Source organism: Hylaeus volcanicus, chromosome 9, assembly GCF_026283585.1.
Source record: "Hylaeus volcanicus isolate JK05 chromosome 9, UHH_iyHylVolc1.0_haploid, whole genome shotgun sequence".
In the NCBI taxonomy this organism is placed as follows: Eukaryota; Metazoa; Arthropoda; class Insecta; order Hymenoptera; family Colletidae; genus Hylaeus; species Hylaeus volcanicus.
Genome location: NC_071984.1, coordinates 1,353,259 through 1,364,426, shown reverse-complemented (window position 1 = coordinate 1,364,426; position 11,168 = coordinate 1,353,259). Strand labels below are relative to the sequence as shown.

At 37.7% G+C, this 11,168-nt stretch overlaps 1 protein-coding gene across 2 annotated transcripts; it reads left to right on the top strand.

Moving 5' to 3' along the window:
- Nucleotides 1–8,144: 8,144 nt before the first annotated feature.
- Nucleotides 8,145–10,238, top strand: LOC128881714 (nuclear RNA export factor 1-like). 2 transcript variants are annotated; one of them, XM_054132985.1, is made up of 3 exons: nt 8,145–8,272; nt 8,367–9,653; nt 9,741–10,238. In XM_054132985.1, exons 2-3 carry the CDS (start codon nt 8,482–8,484, stop codon nt 10,054–10,056), a joined length of 1,488 nt encoding a protein of 495 aa, XP_053988960.1. In that variant the 5' UTR covers nt 8,145–8,272; nt 8,367–8,481; the 3' UTR covers nt 10,057–10,238. The 2 variants fall into 2 exon arrangements, with proteins under 2 accessions (XP_053988960.1, XP_053988959.1); XM_054132984.1 differs by having other exon boundaries at nt 8,367–10,238.
- Nucleotides 10,239–11,168: the final 930 nt, after the last annotated feature.

Below are 11,168 nucleotides of genomic sequence, written 5' to 3'. Positions count from 1 at the left end.
ATATGTGCACTATGCAGTCATGTCCTCCATGTTAATATTTAATATGTGCACTATGCAGTCATGTGCTCCATGTTAATATTTAATATGTATACTATACAGTCATGTTCTCCATGTTAACACTTAATATGGGAACTATGCAGTCATGTTAACAATTAATATGTACACTATGCAGTCATGTCCTCCATGTTAATACTTAATATGTACACTATACAGCCATGTTCTCCATGTTAATGCTTAATATGTACACTTTACAGTCATGTTACCAGTTAATATGTACACTATACAGTTATGTCCATCAAGTTATCTCTCTATATGTACACTATATAGTCATGTTCTCCATGTTACCAATAAATATGTACACTATGCAGTCATGTTCTCCATGTTAACACTTAATATGTACACTATACAGACATGTTCTCTATGTTAATACTCGATATATACACTATACAGAGATGTTCTCCATGTTAACACTTAATATGTACACTATACAGACATGCTCTCCATGTTAATACTGGATATATACACTATATAGTCATGTTCTCCATGTCAACACTTAATATGTGCACTATGCAGTCATGTTCTCTATGTTAATGCTTAATATGTACACTATGCAGTCATGTCCTTCAAGTTATCTCTCTATGTGTACACTATACAGTAATTCCCATGAGATTATCTCTTTCCGTGTACTGTATACAGTAATCTTCTTGAGGTTTACACTTGATACGTACACTATACAGCCATGGTCCTTCGGGTTGTCTCGCATAGTGAATGTAGCTTTGAGGACGAGCAGGATCCCAATGGATGGTTCAAGGTCAGCCCCGTTGAAGCTCACAGAGAGATAGAGAGATAGAGAAGCATCTCGGTTGGAAATATTCGAGAAGCATAATGACGACTGGGCGAGTCCATCGTGATGGATGGTACTCTGTGTATCTTGTATCGCGCTATCGCGGCTACCACTTGCTTATTAAACTGTTTGGTATTTCTCGTGGACGGGTAACAAGGATGGTTCACCGCGAGAAACAACACGAGGGCCGTGGTGGTTGTTGAAGAAGATCGATGCTTCGCGTAGCCTGGCCCCGAAACTTTTAATAAATGTCATCTGCTACCGAGGTAGCTCAAGTGACTCGTTATAAATTGCTACCGTGCGCCAGCGCGTCCCAAAAATTATCTGATTCCCTGGAACCGCGGGCGAACGTCCCTTGGCTCGCCTCTCCGTTTCAGTTCATTCATTTATCGAACCCACGGCACTCGACCGACCCACTGAATAATGCACAACGTTCCGCTGCTTGTAAATGGTTTCACCCTCTGCCTAGAATGAATTTAAGTGGAGCCGTAGATCTGTAATACTTCGGCGCTGGCACGATTCGTCTTGTTTCGCGTCATATCGCACCTTCACATCGGAGGAGATAAGTTAAAATTGCTCTGTTTACTGTGTAAACGCTTCCCGTTTCTGAGCCTAATTGTCTTGGGGTCGTCAGTACTCATTTCAAAAGTTCGTTGAAGAGAAGAGCAACAATGAAACGTTGTAAAGCGATTGCGTTACTTACTTACCAAGAACGTGCTCTATATTACTTACAAACACCTGATATTATCTATAGACTGTTCTAAATTATCTACAAAAACCTGTCTTACCAACAAAGAGTTCTACATTACTTCCAGAGCAACCTGTTTTACCGACAAAGTGTTCTATATTATCTAAAGAGACCTGCCTCATCGACAAAGCGATCTACATTACTTACTTACCAAGAATGTGCTCTATATTTCTTACAAACACCTGATATTACCTATGGAGTGTTTTAAATTATCTGCAGAGACACCTGCCTTACCAACAAAGTGTTCTACATTACTTCCAGAGCAACCCGTCTTACCGGCAAAGAGTCTTTTACATTACTAATATTGATGAAATTTATTTCTAAAATGAGAGAAAACTGCTCGTGCAGCTACTAAAGTGAGCTATGATTTCAGAAATAAATAATTGAGAAAAAACAAAAGCCCTAATTATTGCTATACTATATTTTCGATTTTTTAATTGCAACAGAAACTCGACAAGAATGATATAAATTGCCCTACACACAACTCCCTTCGCTACTCGAAACAAATAATCGCAAGTAAACGCCAGCTATTAGGATAGTACAAATCACGCACGCATCATAAATCATGAGCCTAACAGTAATCAATTAGACTAGGAACCCGCGACGTAGCTACTGGCTGAATGATTTAATACAGCCCCACGACCTGATATGAATAAAACAGAAATCTCTGTTAACTCTGGATTACTAGGTGCCCGCCATAGAATGACGAATCTATTTATATTAACAAGAAAGGAGCCATAATATACTGCGTTTTGTTGATACAGGCTGTTGATAAAGCTGTAAGTGTTAAAATATTCGTCAGTGCCAATAGAACAAGCTGCCTTACCGACCGCATCTCCTACATTGTCGACTTTTATCGACAGAGTGCTCTGCCTTATCATTTAAGCACTCTATATTATCGGCTTTTACCGACAGACTACTCTGCCTTATCATTCAAGTACTCTGTATTATCGACTTTTACACACCTTCTCTGCCTAACCAACCCAGTATCTTCTACTCTCTTAATTATTACTTTGAATATCTATATAAATGATTTATTCCCAAGAATGAACAGAAAAGAAAATGCAAATTAATTCGAAAAGCCCACTGCATCAAGTAGAATAGACAAAAAATAACAAGAAAGGAGCCATAATATACTCCGTTTTGTTGATACAGGCTGTTGATAAAGCTGTAAGTGTTAAAATATTCGTCAGTGCCAATGGAACAAGCTGCCTTATCGACCGCATCTCCTACATTGTCGACTTTTATCAACAGAGTGCTCTGCTTTTCATTCGAGCACTCTATATTATCGACTTTTACCGATAGACTGCTCAGCCTTATCATTCGTGTGCTCTGTATTGGCAAAGTTTACACACATTCTCTGTCTAACCATAAGTAGCCATAAAATACTGCGTTTTGTTGATACAAACTGTTGATAAAGCTGTAAGTGTTAAAATATTCGTCAGTGCCAATGGAACAAGCTGCCTTATCGACTGCATCTCCTACATTGTCGACTTTTATCGACAGGGTGCTCTGCTTTTCATTCGAGCACTCTATATTATCGACTTTTACCGACAGACTACTCTGCCTTATCATTCGAGCACTGTATATTATCGACTAGTCCACTGTATCAAGTAGAATAGACAAATATTTGTTCAGTAAATTTAAAACTACTGCCCTAGCCAACTTTACCTACCCAACAATTGATTTCTGTCCAGAAAAATGATATCTGCGCTTATTCACACTCGTCGAAAGCTAATTGGGTCCAATCACCCTGCACGTTGGCTCCGCAAATAATTTCAGTGGAACGCAAACGATCCCCGAAGCTTTCCCATCCGTAAAAAGAGAACCTTCCCAACGAGGCAACGCACGTGCAACAGTCAGCCGATAGTTTTCTGTGGACACCCGGTACGAAACGGATGATTGCGCCCCGCGAACGCAACGGATCGCTACGTTATTATTTTCGCCAGTTATCGAATTAGATGTTGGCTTAACGGGTACGTACGGTCCGGTCTCCGTATACCCGTTCCATAGGCGTACATACGCCGCTCTTCTTTATCGGGCGACAGTAAGAACAGCTTGACACTTTAAAGGGTCCACTTCGTTCAATCCTCCCTTATCCATTTCAATTTTTTCTCAAGCAATCTCCGGAATATTCCGGGTTAGGTCTGATCTATTCAATTCGATTTCTACTTGCGTACTTTAATTCACTAAGCGGTTAGGTCTCGGTTAGACCTGTCAGATTTTCTTCTAGCTATGCACTTTGTTCGATTTTTACTTGTGCATTTCAATTTTTCTGAAACAATCTCCCAGATGCTTTGGGGTAGGTCTGAGTTAGACAGGTTATCTTTCGGAACGTTATCCTTCCGCGACTGAAGCATGAGTCACCAATCTATGAAATTGCTGGACCTTCCATTTTTTTTCATTCAATTACAAAAATAGCTCCCAGGTGTCTCACCTTGGTGTCTTCTTGCAGAGACCCAGTGTTACATGCCTTTCTTTCGGAAGGTCGAATTCCTCTAGTCCTTTCCTACATACCAGACAGAAATTCGTCAATAGGAAGTGATCCACTGGCAGAAGGAAAGGTAGGAACCTATGGATCGACTTTTCCATCGACCTGGTTTTTCCTGGCAGAGTAAATTATGCCGATTCCAGATCGCGCCAATGATGACGCCCATGGGCTCCTCTTCTCCTCTCCTTCTCCCTAACCTTCGCGGATTCCATCCCTCTCGCTTCGCGCGCCATCTTGGTCTCCCTCATCATCTCGCTCTTCCTTACCTTCGTACCGCGCGACTTTTCTTCTCCCCTCCTTCTCCCTCCGTCTGCTCTCATCGTCTCTCTTTTTCCTCGTCTCTGTTTCTTCCCCTTCCAGCGCCCCACCGGGCCCCCTCATTGCGGAGTACCAAGATAGGGGCATCCCCGAGATTACGGCTCACTCGTTACTACCTACAACGTACTTACGTTACTTTTAGAACCGCTTATTACTGTGATTACCGGCGCATAATGCGACGACCGAGCGTTCTACAATTTATTATTGAATTGCTATAATACGGGCCGTATCGACGTGCCTGTGTACACCGTGGGGGAAAACGTACAGGTTGCGAAACCTTGGTCAAGGGGGCATTTCACTGTGAACGCACAAAAAAAACAAGCATATTTTCAATAATATTTTTCTCAGCAACTATTGCATAAAATTGAACGAACGTTTTTTTCCCTTGAAGGTATGATTAAGGAAAGTAAATAAAAAATTTCTTTTTCGGTGTAAAATATTTTGTTATTTATTTACAAAATAATATGCAGAAAATAATATATTTTTTACTACAAAAAAACAAGCATATTTTCAATAACATTTTTCTCAGCAACTATTGCATAAAATTGAACGAATGTTTTTTTCCCTTGAAGGTATGATTAAGGAAAGTAAATAAAAAATTTCTTTTTCGGTGAAAAATATTTTGTTATTTATTTACAAAATAATATGTAGAAAATAATATATTTTTTACTACAAAAAAACAAGCATATTTTCAATAACATTTTTCTCAGGAACTATTGCATAAAATTGAACGAATGTTTTTTTCCCTTAAAGGTATGATTAAGGAAAGTAAATAAAAAATTTTTTTTTCGGTGAAAAATATTTTGTTATTTATTTACAAAATAATATGCACGTGTGCGGAAAAAAAGAAAGTAATCCGCTGGCGGACGTGATTTTGGCTCTCCTGGTAATCCGAAACAGAAAATCGAAAAAGTTTGTTAAACTGTGTCGTCGCGCCTATGGTCGGAACCTCCACTTATTTATTTCATCGGAAATGAACGAAATGGCAGCGTTTCTTGTGAAAGAGAGAAAAAAGAACACGTTTTTTGTACCGTAAATCAGGCGAAATTGTAAGTAAAAATCGAAATATCAACTAATTGGTGGTTCCGACGATAGGTGTGACGACATGGTTTAATAAACTTTCTCGATTTTCTGTTTCGGATCACCAGGAGAGCCAAAATCACCTCCGCCAACGGATAACTTTTTTTTTGTACACATGCATATTATTTTGTAAATAAATGACGAAATATTTTTTACTAAAAAAGAAATTTTTTATTTACTTTCCTTAATCATACTTTTAAGGGGAAAAAACGTTCATTCGATTTTATGCAATAGTTCCTGAGAAAAAAATTATTGAAAATTTGCTTTTTTTGTACGCAGATAGAAACGTTGGGTGAAACTAGGACAGAATTTTGAAAATTACTAGTTTTTGAGGTTAATTCTTTGTGGAAAAATTTTTTGAATTTTGTTGGGAAGAATTGTTAATATACCGAGTTTATAGTGACTTGTCTTTCATTATCATAGGCTTGCAACACACCATAACCTCTAAATAGCAAAAAATCATTAAATTGCAAATCATAACGCCATACATTCTCTCCAAACGGTTCTATCGCGATATTTCGTAGCCATAGTTCTTCGGCCCACCATAACCTCAATATATCCAAAAACTATACCATTAAATTACAATTCGCAACGCCATACATTCTTTCCAAACGATCCTATCGCGATATTTCGTCGGCATAGTTCTTCGTCCCTCCATAACCTGAAAATATTCAAAAACTGTACCATTAAATCCCAATTCACGTCATCCATTCTCTCCGAATGCTCCTGTCGTCCATACACAATAATACGTGCATTCTTCTCGCATCCCAACGATATTCGCACATACCCTTCCTTTACAGATTCTCAGATATATTAACGTCTTCAGCCTGGAAGTGGTTAGATAACCAAAAAAGCAAAAGTGTTTCCCGTCTCCATTAACATTTTTGCGCGAGTCTAGCGTCTAAACCTCGCATTTAACGTGGCAGGACGTATCTCGCAGCTTTCTGCGGGGTCACCGCATATGGTCCTTGGACCATTACCGCGCAGCTGGCCAAGTGTGTTTCGCCGTGAAAAATACCCCACGGCTGGTATATAACTAGCAGATCGTTCGAGGGAGATGATTTTTCCTATTCCGACGACGTGAAATGCGGAAGAGGATGCCCAAAGCACACCGACGAACCGAGATAACACTGCCACGCGCACCTCCGACGTAGGTGCGCCTTTGACCAGGACAAAATCACCGGTCTTCGCCTTCCCATCCGTCTATTTCAATGCTCTATATTACTTACAAACGGTTTAAAGCGATCTGCATTACTTACTTACCAAGAATGTGCTCTATATTTCTTACAAACACCTGATATTACCTATAGAGTGTTCTAAATTATCTGCAGAGACCTGTTTTACCAACAATGTGTTCTACATTACTTCCAGAGCAACTTGTCAATTTAATACAGCCCCGCGACCTGATATGAATAAAACAGAAATCTCTGTTAACTCTGGATTGCTAGGTGCCCGCCATAGAATGACGAATCTATTTATATTAACGAGAAAGGAGCCATAATATACTGCGTTTTGTTGATACAGGCTGTTGATAAAGCTGCAAGTAATAAAATATTCGTCAGTGCCAATAGAACAAGCTGCCTTATCGACCGCATCTCCTACATTGTCGACTTTTATCGACAGAGTGCTCTGCCTTATCATTTAAGCACTCTATATTATCGACTTTTACCGGCAGACTACTCTGCCTTATCATTTAAGCACTCTATATTATCGACTTTTACCGACAGACTACTCTGCCTTATCATTCAAGTGCTCTACATTGCTAACGTTTACACACCTTCTGTGTCTAACCAACCCAGTATCTTCTGCACAGAGAATAACCTTTGAGAGAGGATAAGTGCGGGCGCAGACCGCCATTTCTGGGATTCTAGGGATTTTAGGACAATTTTTGAAAAATTTGGGATCTTTCGATCTCATTCGAGTTAATTTTTATTTTTTTTCAATTTGTATTCGTCGTACTTTTCCAACTGGAAAAGCAGATTCAGGATTTTCAGGATACTTTTCTGAAAATTTACAATTTTCCAATCTTATTTTAGTCAAAATTTTTCCTTTTTTTCGATATAGTAATTCACTTTTTTAGCTGTGTGGAGCAGATTTTGTGATTTTAAGACAGTATCTCGAGAATCTACAATTTTTCAATCACTTTTAGGTTGTTTCAATTGTATTTTCATCCCACTTTTCCAGCTCTAGAGACAAATTTCGAATGTTTAGAAGCCTTTTTTGAAAATTTTCAGTTCTCTACAACCTCAATTTTAGTCAATTTTTGTTTTTCCAATATATTAATCTACTTTACCAACTGTACAAAGACAAATTTTCAAATAAAAATCGATACGAAAAATATGCCACTGTGGAGACTCGAACGCGCGACTCTCAGCCTATAATTAATGCTTCTATTTGTCTTCTTATGTGTTGGGAGATTACTACACACATCTATTACAATATTTACACACACAAAAATTTATGCATAGACGAAAAAAGCATTTAACATTTAAAAAAAAAACTCTAAATTTAAACTGAATTTTGAAACTTACAATCAGCACCCTCGGTAGTAAAACACCCAAGTTTGACGTGGAAATAGTTTCAGAACTTGAGTAACAGATAACTTATCGACAAGAAGTATTAATACTTCTATTATATGTTGCAAATCTCAGCCAACAGATGGCATCAAACATAATGTCCAATTTGAACATCTTCTCGCGATTCGAATTAACTCCTGCACCGATAACAACTTTAATAAACAAGATAAAGTTAAAGAAAACGTTCGTTTTAAAATAAACATCACAAAAAACAGGTACAGTTTAATTTATTTAACCTTCCTTAATAAAACATAACTTCTAAGAAAAAACCTAACCTAATAGCATAAACAATAAATTTGTTTCTTCCAGAAACTTGAAATTTTTGTCTCTATGATACGAATTATCGTATTCATTCGATTATATATCGAATTATATATTTTCTTTAAAATCATTGGAGTATCGTATACTTTCCACTTGAAGAACGATGCAACGGCCAGGTTTGTCTCTTGTCCCCATGCAACTAGACTCCTCTATCGCCATAAAGATAAGCATGGGTGGATCAATGTTCCAAGAAAGAATGCTGATGAGTCGTTCTGACGTATGGCATAAAATTAAGATCCTAAAAGGAACGCAGTACGATAAAGAATCTGTGTTGAAAGCTATTCTGAACGCAATCGATCCAGCAGATCTAGTGCCAGTTAAATATCAAGCTGTCGGAGAGGACACCTTCTTCCTTGCACGAAACTGTGCATTCGCTCTTGAGAAACTCTGCAAGACTAACTTAATAATTAAGTATCCAGGAGGAGATGCGCTGATATTAATTGTGACTCTGGGATACGCATCCATTCATGATCTGAAGATTAATCTTCAACCATTACTTCTGGCAGCGTTGACCAGGAGATATGATCCTAATACCAAGAGTTTAAATTTAGAAGAGTTCCACAAGGATCCCGAAATGGATAAAACTCTATTCTGTCCACTGAACCAACAGAGGCTTTTCAGTCATGTTCTGAAGCTTACCAAAAGCGCCATCGACACTGTACAAAATCTGAATTTACAAAAAAATGGTATACTCAATCTGTCTGCTATAGAAGCTTCTAATTTGACCTCCATAAGATACCTCGATCTAAGATATAATACTCTGCTGAGTACAGAAATGCTAGCACCTCTGAGGAAACTAAATATATTAAAACTATGGTTGGATGGGAATCCCCTTTGCGAGAATTACTCAAACCCAAAACAGTATATAGACTCCGTAAAGAAATATTGTCCCAATTTGATCCTACTGGATGGAGTTTACGTTAAAACACATGGTCTATCAGGGAGTTATATTAAGTACGTGAAGGACGATGCAAAACAAGACTTAATCACAAAGTTCATTTCGCACTTCTTCGACCTGTACGATCAGAAAGACAGATCAGTTCTCAGAGGATTGTATCATAAAGATGCATGCTACTCTATGACATTTAATTTGCCCGGAGCAGATGCCCAAAAAAAGAATCTGGCTCCATACGCTGCGAGCAGAAATATATTAAGGAGCACAGACCTCAACAAGAAACGTCAACATATCTATTTTGGAACGGATAGTATTCTGGATGGAATGAAAAAATTGCCACGGTCTTATCACGACAGGAATTCGTTCATTTGGGATTTGATGTACGATGATGGAATATGTCTAGTATTTTCACTCAGTGGTATGTTCAAAACGATTAATAAATTCCACCATGTTTTGGCGTTTAACAGGACATTCGTTTTACTGGGCCTCGATGATAACGAATACAATATCTTGAATGATCAGTATCATGTGGAGGCAACTGAAGAAGAAATTCCACCCAACCAAATAGAAGAAAAGTGCTCGTTGCATGAAATGGTGCCAACGTACTTCAGTGCTACAGAGAAGAAAGAACTGATGAGCAAATTCGTTGAAATAACTTCATTAAACAACGAATGGTCTCAAACGTATTTAGGAGAGTCTCACTACGACATAAGGAGAGCAATTACTAACTTTATGAAGGATTATAAAGATTCTGCTGTACCAGCTGATGCCTTTTTGAGATAATAGATTATACTTTAGATATAAATGAAACGATATAGTCAGGGATACAAAGATATAATTTTATTTATTTGTTCCTTCACGACCTCACTATATCTCTTTCAATGTCTGTAAATATTGCGCTAACAAGTATTTTTACTATTTGTAATTATTGAACATTTCATTAATGAACATTTTTAATATAAAAAGGCGGATTTATAGTTCCTTTTATTCAGTTGGTACAAAATTGAATGGATGAAAGTATTTTATATTTTTTTAGTTATAAGACTGTATGAAAGTCTAACAACTAAACGACTATACTTTAGTGGATAAGTCCTGCGTAGGTAATGCAGGAAACTGCAAAGAAAACTGCAATGTCGATAAATACAGATTAGTGGAGCCACCTAGCATCGCGACTATTAACATCTACACAACTATACAATAATAATAAAGATACAATAAAGTCCTAAAAAGTCAGATATATCTCTAAAAAATTTTCTCTAAAAAAAGAAGTATATAAAAAAGTATCCTCCAATATAATTGAAATTATCTTATTAAATATCCCACGCAAAAGAGAAAATCTAAATTAAACCAAGTCTTCGTTCAACAACTTTGCTTTAATTGTTCCAGTGAAAGATCTCAACCTGATTCTTCAAATTAAAAAATAGATTTGTGGTCTTCTCCATAGCGATATTTAAAGTTGTTGCAAGGGTAAAAAAAATATTATACTGTATATCCGGTTATTGCAGTTGTATAAAGTCTGGGAGACGCAATAAAAAGGCGATATCCTTGACAATATAAAAGGCCACCGTATTTTTTTTTCTTCCTGAAGCGTTTCCAGCTTATGGTATGCTCGATACCGTCGTAGATCAATGAGCACATCGTGATGTTACTCCTCTGGCATTTAGATGGAACACCAGGGATGCTCGCAGACTTCGTCGAAAGGTTAGGCATTCAAGGTTTTCAGTGATTATGAAGGGCGACGTGAATGAAGTCGATTATATTTACGTTCAACACGATCGTATATTAGGTTGGTCATTTACCAAACCTTAACATTGTTTATTTATTGGTGCTAAAGTAGCAATAATTTACCTGCTGTTCCAGGATGTTCAAATTCAATACCAACCAGACCAGTATAA